Source organism: Mandrillus leucophaeus, unplaced genomic scaffold (assembly GCF_000951045.1).
Source record: "Mandrillus leucophaeus isolate KB7577 unplaced genomic scaffold, Mleu.le_1.0 Scaffold46, whole genome shotgun sequence".
In the NCBI taxonomy this organism is placed as follows: domain Eukaryota; kingdom Metazoa; phylum Chordata; class Mammalia; order Primates; family Cercopithecidae; genus Mandrillus; species Mandrillus leucophaeus.
Window position 1 is genome coordinate 1,621,697 of NW_012104920.1, and position 13,747 is coordinate 1,635,443.

General features: G+C 57.5%; 2 protein-coding genes across 2 annotated transcripts in view; one reads left to right on the forward strand and one right to left on the reverse strand.

The window, feature by feature from the left end:
* Positions 1-5,991, forward strand: part of YBX2 (Y box binding protein 2) — an 8,387-nt gene extending 2,396 nt beyond the window's left edge. The window contains exons 2-10 of the mRNA XM_011994743.1: positions 78-165; positions 700-763; positions 2,181-2,214; positions 3,072-3,161; positions 3,721-4,005; positions 4,185-4,288; positions 4,543-4,720; positions 5,409-5,493; positions 5,596-5,991. Of these exons, the coding sequence (XP_011850133.1) occupies positions 78-165; positions 700-763; positions 2,181-2,214; positions 3,072-3,161; positions 3,721-4,005; positions 4,185-4,288; positions 4,543-4,720; positions 5,409-5,459 (894 nt within the window). The 3' untranslated portion in view covers positions 5,460-5,493; positions 5,596-5,991. The remainder of the gene's footprint in view (positions 1-77; positions 166-699; positions 764-2,180; positions 2,215-3,071; positions 3,162-3,720; positions 4,006-4,184; positions 4,289-4,542; positions 4,721-5,408; positions 5,494-5,595) is intronic.
* Positions 5,992-6,848: 857 nt separating this feature from the next.
* SLC2A4 (solute carrier family 2 (facilitated glucose transporter), member 4) lies at positions 6,849-12,275 on the reverse strand. Its single transcript, XM_011994602.1, has 11 exons — positions 11,975-12,275; positions 10,573-10,689; positions 10,289-10,461; positions 10,072-10,196; positions 9,845-9,960; positions 9,555-9,717; positions 9,262-9,449; positions 9,006-9,110; positions 8,756-8,857; positions 8,023-8,226; positions 6,849-7,504 (listed from the first exon to the last, which is right to left on the reverse strand). Exons 1-11 carry the CDS (start codon positions 12,005-12,007, stop codon positions 7,301-7,303), a joined length of 1,530 nt encoding a protein of 509 aa, XP_011849992.1. The 5' UTR covers positions 12,008-12,275; the 3' UTR covers positions 6,849-7,300.
* Between the last annotated feature and the right edge of the window lie 1,472 nt (positions 12,276-13,747).

The window sequence follows — 13,747 nt, forward strand, 5'->3', positions numbered from 1 at the left end:
TGGGTGAGGGGGGGGCGCGCACAGGGAGGCTCTGAGGGGTCGGCGGGCTGGGGGAGGGGCAGTGTGGAGCCCGGCAGGATCCGGAAAACCAAAGGCGGCCTGGCCCGGAGGCCCAGAGCGCTAACTGGGCTGGGAGCTGCGCACCAAACAAAGTGGATTCCCCTGGTGGGAAATCCTGCCGTGCCTTCCTGGGCGGGAGGGCGGGGCCGGCAGGTTCAGCTAAGGTCTTGGGGTGGAGAATAAAGCCCCAGGGTCCGGCCACGCCCCCGGGCGGGACACAGTGCCTAGTTGACTGGGTTAGAACTAGGCAAACCTCTGAGCCCGGCAAGCAGGTGCACTGGGGACCCTTGCATTGGGAGGGCTAGAAAAACCCTCAGTTATGACCTGGGGGGGGCACTTTGCAGACCAGGTGAGTACCCAGTTCTAGGTGAAGGGTCTGGATTTGTAGGATGTGGGGAACATGCCTTAGAGTTGGAAGGCTTTTTGAAAGCCTGAATCCCCTGTGTGGGTGATTTCATTTGATGGAATAGGGTAAGAATACCTTGAAGCTACTAGTGAAACCTGATTGGCTTGAAGGCAAGCTTAATAGGTTATAAGGCAGTAGGCTAGATTTTTTTTTTTTTTGGAGTGTCTCAAAACTGAGCTCAACTCCATCTCTTCCCCCCGTCTCACTGTCCCCACTGCATCTCTGCCTGGCAGCAATCCGAGTCCTGGGCACTGTCAAATGGTTCAACGTCCGGAATGGTTACGGATTCATCAACAGGTATCCAAGGAACCCAGGGCGGGGGTGGAATGGGTGTCTTCCGAACTGGCCTGTGGGACTGGACACCCGCCCAACCTCATCTCGACCCCTGCGGAGGCACGTGGTTGCAATGTCCAGCTGATGCTGGTTGAAAGCCTTTAACCGCAGCACAAATGTGTGCTTAGTGACAAGAGGAAGGCTGCTCCACATCTTCAAGGGCAGCGGAGGATTAATGATTCAGGAACTTGGCAAACCTGGCTCTGACCCTGCCAGCTTCTCATCTCACCTTCTGGAATTGCTTCATTACTTTTACTCTGACATGCCTTTGGGGCAGAATGTATTATAGGGTTCTCTGTGCCTCAGGGCCCCCGGCTGGAATCCTCACTGATTTGCTGTTATGGCAGCACTCACAACTCAACTCCCTTAAAGAGCTCTGGCTCATTCGAGCCCCCCACCTGTTGGGACTGAGGCTGACAGTGGGGGGCAGGAGGAAGGAGCCAGAGGCTGCTGCTTTCCTTCAGTAGGCAGCCCCACCCCTCAGCACTGGGAGAGGCTGTGGCGGTGGATTCTGAGCAGAGCCGGGTCTCCCCCAGTGGGCCCTTCCCCAGCCCAGGCATCCTGCCCGGCCTGGCCCTCCTGGGAGGCCCTAGTTCACTCTTAGCATGCTGACCTTTGTGCAGATCCATGTGCTTTAAAGCTAAAACGTTTGTTCTGGGGAATGGTCTCTGTCTGATTCTGGAAATGGCAGACTGGGTGGGGGGCAGAGCACCTCCAGGAAAACTTTTCCTTTCTCCCCTCCCCCCACCCACTGGGGTTCTTGTGATAGAGAATGGGTGAATGTTTTCTTGTCTCTCACCCTTGCACCCACGCTTGTTCAGAGTGGGCCTGACCCTGGGATTCACGTCCAGGCTGAGGATGAGAATAAAGTTTGGTGGCTGTTTGGAGCAAGTTCCTGACACGTTGTTCCCTTCTCAAACTTGTTCTGCACCTCTGGTCCCCTCTGCACTTTCTGCCTCCTTGACTATAGAAGGAAGAAGACTGGAATTTTCCAAGCCTGATGGGGGTTGGGGGAGGGGTGTTGGCCAGGGACAGTTGCACCCGGCGCTGGCAGGTTGTAAGGCTAGCCTGGGGTGGAAGGTGGAGCCCAGGCAAGGGCAGAGCTGTCTCAGGTCCCTCAAGGTGCCTTTGCCTCCCCAGCCTGCCCTTTCCTTGTGAAGTCCAGGTTTGGCACTGAGGTTTTAAGTATACCTCTCTCTACACCAGCTTCTGGAGGTCCTGCTGGCTCTCCCTCCCACTCCCCGGGCCCTGTCTACCCCTAACTGTGGAATGCTGGAGAGGACGGGCCTACTGAGCTTAGACTGGGCAGCTAGGGGGGCCTCAGTGAGGAGCTGAGGGCTTTGTTAAAGTCCCCTCCTTAACGACCCATCCTGTTCTGCAGGAATGACACCAAGGAAGATGTCTTTGTTCACCAGGTAAGAGCTAGGTTGGCTTTCTGAGGGGAAGAACCGGCCCTCTTTGAAGGCCTTTGCCGTAATCCTTAGCAGTGCGCTCCACCATGTTTCTCCGGCTCTTCTTCACAACGGCCCGTCTGCCAGGGAATAGCTCCCCCCCATCTGCCTCGGGTGCCTGTGTCAACCACCATTAGCCACACTTGTGTTGGGTTACTAAACGCCTGTCAGAATTGAGCATGTCGCCCCTGGGCATGGCACGCTTACTACCTCCTGGGACCTGTTAACACTCCAGGAAGCACTGAGGCAATTTTCAGAGGGAGAAGGTACTTGGGTGCGGTGGTTCTCAAAGCGTGGCCTCTGCACCAGCGGCAGCAGCATCACCTGACATCCAAATTCTCAGGCCCCAGCCCAGACCTGGTGAATCAGAGCTGGGGCTGGGGCTCCGCAATCGGTTTAACGAGCTCTCCAGGTGATTCTGATGCACGCTACAGCTTGAGAACCACTGCTTGGTGGAAAGAGCTCTCATTGGGACTGAGGTAAGAAGCACAGTGCATTTTACCCACTTTGCAACTGAAGACTGTCCCTGCCTTTTGCTTTGGAGTTCATATTTCTTGCCTCCCTTTTTGAAATCCCGAGGGGTAAAGCGGGGGCGGGGGAGGGGGAAGAGTGTGTCCTGGGGATGGTGGTAACTGCACAGTCATTGCTGAGGCCCTGAGTTCAGGACTTTTCCCCTGCTAAACTTTGACCACCTCCTTGCTCCACCCTCCAGCTCTAGACCCCAAGTCAAATGTTGAATGAAATTGGGTGGTGGCCCCAGCAGGGGTGGCAGAGATCCTATCTTGCTGTCTCACTTTTCACATGGCCTTTCCCCCAATCAGACAGCTATTAAAAGAAACAACCCCAGGAAGTTTCTGCGCAGCGTTGGAGATGGGGAGACTGTGGAATTTGATGTCGTGGAAGGAGAGAAGGTTTGGGGACTGCTATGGGGTATAGAGTTGACTAGGCGTATGGGAGGGTGGCCTGGAGGTCATCGCAGGCTAAGACTCTCCTGGGGCCAGCTCTGACCCATTCTGCAGAAATGGGACTGTGTTCTCTCACCCTGATGTCCTCTTCCTTAACGCTCAGGCTAAGGGATGTCCTAAAGATGTCCCTGTTACCGGTTGGCAGTGTCTGGGTTTCTTCTCTGTAGTTCACCAAGCACTTCGACGTCTGTTCTCCACGTGGGGCCCTGTTCTAGGCTTTCCAAGTCCGCCTCTGTAGTAAAAAGGTGGATGCTGGCTGCCAGGCCTTTCTCCAGCCAGTCGTATACTCAGGAGGGTGCAGTAGCAATTATTTCAAAAGGACACGTTGCTCCTTCCCAGATGGGTGCAAATGCACTCCACTGCCACTCCAGGAGGGGTAGAAAGAAGTTAGAGGAGCTAAAGGAAAGCTGGAGAGGGGTCTTCCCCTGGAAGAAGGGGAAGCAAGTTGGGAAATGCACGTTGGCTGTTGGAGCGGATTCTGACTATTCCCTCACCACCTTCCCAGGGCGCAGAAGCTGCTAATGTAACTGGGCCCGGGGGGGTGCCCGTGAAGGGCAGCCGTTATGCCCCCAACCGACGTAGGTTCCGCCGATTCATCCCCCGGCCTCCCTCAGTTGTCCCACCACCCATGGTGGCAGAGATCCCCTCCGGGGGGACAGGACCTGGCAGCGAAGGGGAGCGGGCTGAAGACTCTGGGCAGCGGCCCAGACGACGGCGCCCCCCACCCTTCTTCTACCGACGGCGGTTTGTGCGAGGCCCCCGGCCCCCCAACCAGCAGCAGCCTATAGAGGTGAGGGGAAGCTGGAATATGGGAGCCACTTCCCCAAGTTTAGGAGAAGAGTGGGAATTAGGATAGAGACCATGGGTCCCCAAAGGAGGAGGAACTGAGGGTTGGGCAGAGCTGTGGATAACCTGACTCCGGAGCAGCTGCTGTCCCCACAGCTCACCGGGGCCTTTGCATGTTCCCAGAGCACTGACGGGGTAGAACCCAAAGAGACAGCCCCATTGGAGGGGCACCAACAGCAGGGAGATGAGCGGGTCCCCCCGCCCAGATTCCGGCCCAGGTACCGAAGGTAAGACTCCCCTGCTAGGGCTTGGTCTTCCCCTTCCAGTGTTGGCTCCTTGGGGAAAGGGACAGGAGGATGGAAGGGCGAAGCTCTAGGCAGAGCCTGGGCTTCTGGTGAGAGGTGCCTTGCGGGGAGGCAGTGCTCATGGGCTGGAAGCCTGGCTCCTGGAGGTGGGGTGGGGCAGCTGGGTGAGCCCTGGGGAGGCAGTGGTCTGTCCAGGGTGTTCCCTGGTCCCCTCAGAGCCCTGCTCCTTTCCCTAGGCCTTTCCGCCCCAGGCCACCCCAGCAGCCTACCACAGAAGGTGGGGACGGTGAGACCAAGCCCAGCCAAGGTCCCACTGATGGTTCCCGGCCTGAGCCCCAGCGCCCACGAAACCGCCCCTACTTCCAGCGGAGACGGCAGCAGGCCCCTGGCCCCCGGCAGCCCGCAGCCCCTGAGGTGAGGACTTCAGATGTGGGATGAAAGAAAAGGCTGAGACCAGCTCCACCCCACCCCCTCCTTTTTTCTTTTTCTTTCCTACTCCATCCCTTGGTTCCTTCCCTCGCCTGCCCTGGCCCTGCCACCACCCTCTTCCATGCAGCCTGCTGGGTCCACCCCTGGCAGGTGTCCCCTCCCACCAGGAAGCCCCAGCAGAGGCAATTAAGCCCATGTCATGCCCCTACCCCCTCCACCCGCCCCCAGTGCTTCCTGGAGCCATCGCACCAGCTTGTGGATGTGAACTGGGGGGTGTGATTGAGGGTATTAATGGGAAGGGAAAACGTGAAAGAGGGTTGAAGTTTGGGGCTCTAAAGAACAAGTCTCAGCCTGGCACGATAGCTCACGCCTGTAATCCCAGCACTTTGGGAGGCAGAAACAGGCGATCACTTGAGGTTGGAAGTTCGAAACCAGCCTGACCAACTTGGAGAAACCCCGGCTCTACTAAAGATACAAAAATTAGCCCGGCATGGTAGCGCGTGCCTGCAATCCCAGCTACTTGGGAGGCTGAGGCAGGAGAATTGCTTGAACTGGGAGGGGGAGGTTGCAGTGAGCCAAGATCGCGGCACTGCACTCCATCCAACCTGGAGTGAGACTCTGTCTCAAAAAAAAAAAAAAGAACAAGTCTCAATTGGCCACCACTGTTCTTTAGACCTCAGCCCCTGTCAACAGTGGGGACCCCAGCACCACCATCCTGGAGTGATTCCAACTCAAAGGACACCCAGAGCTGCCATCTGGTGAGTGGCTGGTGCAGTTGGGCAGGTGGCCAGGAAGGCGGAGGACTGGGTGGCAATAAGTCGCTGTTGTTCACAATCTGTCCATTTCCTTTTCTCTCTCAGGTATCTGCCAGTTTTTCCAACTGAACTGTACCCTACCCAGTACCCTGCTCCCCCTTTCCCATAATTCATGGCATCAAAACACCAGCTTTTCACCTTTTCCTTGAGACTCAGGAGGGCCAAAGCAACAGCCTTTTTCTTTTTCTTTTTTCTTCCCTCCCTTTATCAAGGGTTGAAGGAAGGGAGCCATCCTTACTGTTCAGAGACACCAACTCCCTCCTGTAACTCAGGCTGAGAAGGGACCAGCCAGCTCTTACCGCCTCCTGGTTATTTTTCTTCCCGCCTCACCCCCCAAGTTTATTTTTGTTTTCCCCCGGCCCCCTACCTCTGAAGCCATTTTATGACCTGTCATTTGCCACCTGAGCCTCCAGTAAAAACAAAAACAGGCTTTCCTGTGGTCTTGGTCTCTGTCTCTTCTGTTTTGGAGAATCGCTAGTAACTCACTGTTGAAGGTGGGGAGGAGGGGATGTGGGGCCGTGGGCAGGGCCTGGCATCCTTGCTCCCATGTCTCCAGCTGTGCCCCTAGTGAAGAGTGCCCTCATCAGGGGGATTCACTGCCCCTGTGACATGGGCTGACACCTCCTCGCAGAGTGAGTATTCTGCAGATGCCAAGAGCAGTGCCCGGCACTGGCAGCTACAATTTATTGAGCATTTACTATTAATAAAGCAATGAGTAGAAATGTGAGTAGGGGCATGAGCAATGGCATCCAGAAGATTCTGAGGCCTTGAGCTGAGGCAGGACAGAGGGAGGAAGAGGGGTGAAGAGTTATGGTCCCTGTCTCAGCCCGTCCTCAAGTGCCTCCACGACAGGATGCTTGTCTTCAGCAGTCACTTTATAGAAGTATCTATATATATACATTTAGTACAACCGACCTTTGGTTTCTTCTCTCAACCCCCTTTTCAAACGTATATAAAAATATCCAAAGGCTCCTCCCAGCCCAGTGTTTCCAGGCAGCTTTTCAAATCCCCTCTTTGCCTTAGTTGGTCAAAAGCCTGTTGGTGCAGCACCCTTCCAGGAAGGGAGAGGAGGAAAGCTAGCTAGGGCTCCTCCTTGGCAGCCTTGGGGAACAATCGGGGCAGAGCCCCAAGCCTAGAGGCGGGAGCCTGCTGTCCTTCCGTCCTGCCACACATGGGCACATACTCTCCTGTTCCCTCTTGCCCTGGAAGGCTGAACCTGCAGTGAGGGAGGTGAGTCCTTTTCCCTGGAGGGGTCAAGAGAGAACCCCCTTCACCCAGAGTCTGTGTGGGAAGAATTCAGTGAAAGTCCCAGATTATGGGAGGAGTCCAGGGTGGTGGGAAACTGGATTTCTTGTCCCCCGTCCTGCTCTCTGCTCTGGTTTGTCCCACTGAGAAAGTCTAGACCTGTCCTCCCTCCAATCCCCCTTCTCTAGCAGGGAAGAAGGGATTCTGGAGCTGAGCCTGCAGGGGTGGGGAGGAAAGGGGAAGGGGGAAAGAAGAGGGAGGGGAGCGTGGCCCACCCTGATGGCCACGGCCTAACCACAACACATAAGTAATCCAAAAGAGTCACACGAGGGGAATGAGGGGGTGCTCAGACCACCCTTCCCCCAGCTTCCCAATTCTCCCAGGCTGCAGGGCTGCTTTTCCACCGGGAAGTAATAGGGAAGAGAGGGTTGAAGTGCTGCAGAGGAAAGGAAGGGGCCTCTGGGGTGGGTGGAGAGAGCTGGCTCTCCCCGCCCTGCCTGGCCCCTCAGTCGTTCTCATCTGGCCCTAAGTACTCAAGTTCTGTGCTGGGTTTCACCTCCTGCTCTAAAAGAGAGGGTGTCCGGTGGAAGGCAGCTGAGATCTGGTCAAACGTCCGGCCTCGAGTTTCAGGTACTCTTAAGAAGGTGAAGATGAAGAAGCCCAGCAGGAGGACCGCAAATAGAAGGAAGACGTAGGGCCCCATAGCCTCCTGGGACAGGTGGAGAAAGAGGTGTTGACAGAGTGAGGTGGGGAGAGAAGGGGTGGTTTCAGGCAACCAGGAGCTAAAGGCCTTCATAGGGAGCTGGGGAGACGACAGACAGCAGCTGCCTCCTCCAGGGACAAGGAAAATGATCAGGAATAAGAATTGACACGGAAAAGAGGATTCTCTGAACCCCAAACACTCTTTTAGTTTTCGCCCCCTTCACCATCCTCAGTTACTGCACTCAGAGGAGAGTCCCAGCTGTTTGTAGCATTCATGCAAAGCGTATCATTTTATTCTTGGACTAAGGTAAGTTATGTCACTGGTGCGTTTCGGACATCTCAGTTGCTATCCAGTCTGGGTCAGCTCCCTTCCTTGCTTTATTCTGTGTAGCAGGTGGTCCACCAAAGTGACCCAAAGACCCATGGTCTGTGGCTGGAGGAGTCCCTGACTGGGAAGCAGGTGGGCTAGCTGTGTGATGCCCACCTCTGGCCTACAGTGTGGGAGGCTGGGGTGGGAGGACCTACCGCAACATACTGGAAACCCATGCCAATGATGAAGTTGCTCGTCCAGTTGGAGAAACTAGCCACAGCCATGGCTGCCGGGCGGGGTCCCTGGCTGAAGAGCTCGGCCACGATGAACCAAGGAATGGGGCCAGGACCAATCTCAAAAAATGCCACAAAGCCAAAGATGGCCACAATGGAGACGTAGCTCATGGCTGGAACTCGCTCCTAGGAGCCAGAGAGGGAGGGTGGAGAATCCAGTTGAGGCCTTTCTGGATCCTCCCTTGCCCTCAACCCAGAGAAGTGAAATCTATCCCCCTCCCCAGCAGCTTGTGCGGGGGCTGCCGTCCCGGGTTAGAGCAGGCCCTTGAGTCTTTCTGAGCGCTGGCGTTCTGCTGGCTATCCCAAGTGTGTTCAAGGCAGAGGAAATGTTACGGCCTCTCAGTTCTTATGACTGTCAGCTCTCCCTGGGCTCTAAAGCTGGGTCTTTAGGAATGATGGTTCCTGAGGCTTGACAGGGGCTCTCCCTCCTGGCTGCCAGAGTTGTGCCACAGCTGCCTCACAGTGCAGCCTAAATCCCTCAGGAGCAGACCACAGTCCCAGCAGATTCTGGAGCCAGTCACCCACAGTCCTGGTCCAGAGCTGGCACCAGGATTGAAAGTGTGTGTGTTAAGAAGGGGACCTGGCTGGTCACAGAGACTCTCAGGACCATTCCCATGGGCTGGGCTGCTAGCCCCTCCTAGCCTCCAGGCCTTACCAGCAGGAGCAGAGCCACAGTCATCAGGATGGCACAGCCACACATGCCCGCCAGGCCCAGAAGATGGAGCGTCCGGCGCCCTGCCCGCTCCACCAACAACACCTGTGGGGAGAGTCAGAGCTTGACCGGAGCCTTTCAGACATGGGACGTAGGAGGGGCTGCGTGGGTGAGGGCAACCAAGAGCAGGACCTCCGGGACACCCAGGGATGTGAAGCCAGTGACTTGGGCCATTCCAGAGGTGAGCAGTTACCGAGACCAAGGTGAAGACTGTGTTGACCACACCCGCTCCTATGGTGGCATAGGCAGGCTGGCCTACCCCTGCTGTCTCGAAGATGCTGGTCGAATAATAGAAAACCTAGAGGTGCGGGAGAAGAAGAAGTGATGGCAGGGATGTCCCTTCCTCTACTCCAGCCACAACAGGCTGAGTGTTGGTGGAGGGGGTTTGCTCCCAGCTCCTGTCTCCCCTCCCTGGGCTGTGCCCTGCCTGGAGGCTGCTCCACACATACAGCATTGATGCCAGAGAGCTGCTGGCTCAGCTGCAGCACGACTGCAATGATCAGGGGCTGCCGGTGGGTATGACTGCCCAGGAGCTGGAGCAGGGACAATGGCCGCTCACGCTCCAGCTTCCGCTTCTCATCCTTCAGCTCAGCCAGCACTCCAGAAACATCAGCCCAGCCTGTCAGGCGCTTCAGACCTGGAGGAGGGAGGGTCAGGCCTGAAGGGACCCGAGAGGAAGCCAGGTGCTAGCAAGACAAAGTGGAGGCATGGGCCTGGGTCAGGCTACAGCGGGAGAGCTTACTCTTTCTGGCAGGTCCCTCGAGATTCCGGATGATATAGAGGTAGCGGGGGCTCTCGGGACAGAAGGGGAGCAGGACCAGCTGCAGGAGGGCAGGTAGCACTGTGAGGCCCAAGAGCAGTGGCCACAGGCTGGCAGTGCCCAGCAGGGACTCCAACCCCAGCACCTGTGGGAGAAGGTTGGGAAAGAAGGTAGGTCACTCAGCCCTCCCGCCTTACCTCAGAAGCACACCGTATTCTCCACAGCTCCACCCCAACCACTGCCCAGGCGCCCATGAGGCCCGTCCCGGTTACCTGGGCGATCAGAATGCCAGTGACGATGGCCAGTTGGTTGAGCGTCCCCAGGGCACCCCGCAGGTGAGTGGGAGCAATCTCCCCTACGTACATGGGCACCAGTCCTGATGTCAGCCCTAGGCGAGGGAAGAAGAGAGGGCTGAGGGCAGGTGTCCACTCCCATCTGAAAGCCCAGGTGTGGTGAAAGACAGCAGGGCGCTAGGCAGGGCTGTGGTGCCCGTGAGTACCTGAGTAGGCACCAATGAGGAACCGTCCAAGGATGAGCATTTCATAGGAGGCAGCAGCATTGGCCAGGCCCATGAGGCTGCCCCCCAGCACCGCCAGGACATTGTTGACCAGCATGGCCCTTTTCCTGGCAGGCAGACAGAGTGAGGCTGTGAGGGTGAGGGCACCCAGCGGTGGCTCCCTTCCTGTTTCCCCCACCCCTGCCCTCCAGCTCCGAACCTTCCAAGCCACTGAGAGATGATACCAATGAGGAAGGAGGAAATCATGCCGCCCACGGAAAAGATGGCCACAGAGAGGGCCCAAAGGGTGGTGAGAGTGCCTGGCGGGATGGAGCTGGGTCCCTCAGGCCCCTGCCTCCCCAGCCACGTCTCATTGTAGCTCTGTTCAATCACCTGGGAGACAGCAGAGGACAGATTTACTGCAGACCCTCACCTTTCCACCACCCCTGAGACACCTGTCCTCCTCGTTTGGGTACCCCCACCCTGCCAGCAGCAGGCCCTCACCTTCTGAGGGGCATTGATGACTCCAATGTTGTAGCCAAACTGCAGGGAGCCAAGCACAGCAGAGAACACAGCAAGGACCAGGGTCCCAGTCACTCGCTGCTGCGGGGGTTCCCCATCCTGGACAGGCAGACACAAAGACACAGCATGTCACATGGAACCATGATTTTTTTTCCTTCGCTAGCGGCCCGGGCCCAGCTGGAACCTGAAGATACTGGGCTCCATCCAACATGTTGGGTGAGGGAAACTGGGCCATATTAGGAATTGCACAAAGATCTCAATGTAAACAGGAGCTCAACTTCAACCTGGGCATAAAGGAGAAACTGGATGTTTGAGTCCATAAGGCAGAGAAATGTTTGAGAACTTGTCTCAAAATTCTTCTGTGACCTTGGGACAGGCTTGGCCTTAAGAGCTCAGATTTGTGTGACCTTGGCCAAGTCACTTCCCTGCCCCGAACCTGAGTGTCCTCTGTGAGATGTGGGTGATGTTTCCTGCCTTGCCTACCTATCTGTGAGAGTGTTGTGAAAATCAGCGTCACATGTTAACAGTATCCGTGACAGTGCTGGTTTCATAAATTGACAAGTGCATTATTTGCATTATTATCATCAGCCACTGTCCTCTTCCCTCCCCTCTGGGGGTTCTGTCAGCCAGCTCCAGGAGGACCCCAACAGGACCAAGAAGTGCTGCTCCAGAAAGGACATCCCGGTCATCTAGGGGTGGCCTTCTCTATCTGTGTCGCAGCCTGCCCTCCCCCTGTAAACTGCGAGCAGGGAGGGCCGTCCAGGAGTTCTGCCTGGGAGAGCCATGCCCAGGGGAGGAGGGCAGGAAGGTGGTGTGAGGGGCGGTGGCAGTGGTGGCCGCTCGCTGGCGGCACAGACTGTCTCCAAGCGGAAACCTGAGCTGGGGGAGGGGGGGCTGACAGTCCCCTCTGCCCCTCCACCAACCGTGGGGCCAAGGGAAAGTTCAGCGTCTTGGAGGGCGGCCAGGAGTGGGGGTGGGGGCCCACGGAGAGCCACCAGTCCTCGAAACACTGCCCGCGAGCGGAGACGGACGGACAGCTCCCGGAGGGCAAGACCCGCCTGGATCTGCTTTCCCGAGTCGGAACGAGGGCAGAGCGTCCCCAATTCCGGAGCGCCGCGCCGCCTATTAGGCAAGGGGGTGAACCCTGGCTCGCAGAATCCACTTGCTGCCTGTGCCCCGAAAGGCCCTCCAGACCCACTCTGCCTCTTGGTAGGATTGGAATCTCACAGTCACGGGTTGTCCAGGCCGGGTATAAATAGCCAGCCCCCCACCTTCACCCCCTGCGCCTGCGCATGAACCACCCCCAGCTGACCCCAACCGCGACCCCCAGCCCAAGAAAAGCGCTACCCCTGCCCCCCGCCCCGCCCCTCGTGATGAATCCTACTTCAGAGCCTATCTGTTGGAAGCCCGACGGCATCTCGTCTTAGAAGAGCTGGACGCGTAGGGACGGCGAAGATGAAAGAACAGATCCGGGAGTCTCTGGCCCCGGCCTGGCGCGCAGAAGCTGCGGGGGCCGTGGGGGTCCCGGAGTGACGAGCGCGGGAGGGCCCAATGGGACCCACAGCCACAAGCCAAGGTGTCAGAGAGCAGTGGGGCTCCCGCGGATCTGACGGAGCCGGGCTGGGGGAAAAGACGCGAGGAGCCCCCTCCACCTCGCTTCTGCCCCCGCGGGCCACGCCCTTCACAGCACCCATTGGCCAGGAGCCCGCACACCCCAGAAGGCCACGCCCCCTCCGCCTGGGGTTTAAAGTTTGGCTGGAGTTGGTGGGGCCGGCCAGTAAGGCCACGCCCCTCCGCGTGGCTGGAGAGTCACGCCTCTCGGGTTCCCGCCAACATCCGACTGAAAAGTTTTGAGAAGAGTCCCCGGAACAAAAGGCCCCGCCCACCCACGTGTTAGGACTCCGCCCACCAGCTAGGATGCCGGGCTGCAGAAGCATCTTAAACTCTGCGGGTCTGGACTGTGGGGTCGGAGAGGAGAGGACAGGCCAGGTATACTTGCCCCGGGGAAACTCCAGCGGCCTGAGACGGCTCGCGAGCCGGCTCGCGGGTTGAGAGAGGAGCAATGCCCCAAAGTAACCCGGGGGCGGCTATTTTTAGCTCCCACGTTGGGAGCCTCCAAATGTCAGGTCCCGGGCGTCCCAGCCTGTCCCAGGCGGGGGCGGAGAGACAGGGAGATGGAGCCTTAAAGGGTCCGCGACATGCTTCCCACGCGAGTGTGGCCCTGGGGGCCAGAAAATTCCGTTCCCAGAGCGGGTCTGGTGGCCGGGCTGCTTGGTCCTGTCTTTCAGTGCCTCCCTGCCCCGGGCGCTGCCTATCCCGTCCTTCCCCTACACACATTCCCCAGGTTGGTCCCTGGAGCCGGTCCGAGGGACAAATGGTCACACCGACCACACCACCAGCCCTAAGGTCTCTGAGCCTCTGAGGTCTCTGAGCATATGCTGGCCGCGTGGACGACACGCTCTCTGGAGGCTGCTCCGGGTTTGAATCCTCGGCCAAATTCTGCCAGGCAGGAAGTGCGCGACCTAGGGTCGGCGCGTGGGGAGAGATAACCGAGATACCCAGAGCGTGGAGTGTCTGGCTCAGAAAACGGGCTTCGGAAGCGCAGGGCTGTGGTGCCACCTGGAGGGCGAGCGAGGAGCCGTAGTGGATTGCACTTGGAATCTCAACCCCACTCTCTCTTGCCTTTCCGTCACCCTAAGGCTTCAGGGACATGTAACCCAGGCCCTTCTCTGGAGCTGCAAATCCAGGTGTTCGTTACCGCCTGGATGTGGCAGCTCTAGTGATCAGCATGTCCAAACCTGCTCCTCCTCCTAACTTCCTTATTTCAGTGAATTATCCGCCCAGTCACCCCTATGGTAGAAGTCATGCGCGATTCCTCCTGTCCTGCGCCGCTCTCCCGGTTTATCCAGTTAGTTTCTAACGTTGGTGCTTTGACCTCCAAAATTCTCTCATATTCATCCGATATTCCCTGTGGCGGCTGCCACTTCAGTCCAGATCACCATCACCCTCACTGGTCTTCCTGCTCTTCTTTCCTTTATGACGAGGGCAGAGAACAATTTTCAAAGGTCCAATCTCATCTCTCATGCAAGAAGTCACTGTCTCTATTGCCCCAACTGTCAAGTTCAAATCCCTTTTCAGAGTGAACTCCTGTCTCTCT

What these genes read in the sequence shown, in the direction of transcription:
- SLC2A4 (XM_011994602.1), bottom strand. Translation starts at nt 12,007, where the DNA reads ATGCCGTCGGGCTTCCAACAGATAGGCTCTGAA. An exon ending in ATCTCTCAGTGGCTTGGAAG is followed by an intron (nt 10,197 to 10,288) that starts GTTCGGAGCTGG and finishes TCTGCCTGCCAG; the next exon opens with GAAAAGGGCCATGCTGGTCA. An exon ending in CAGTCTTCACCTTGGTCTCG is followed by an intron (nt 8,858 to 9,005) that starts GTAACTGCTCAC and finishes CTCTCCCCACAG; the next exon opens with GTGTTGTTGGTGGAGCGGGC.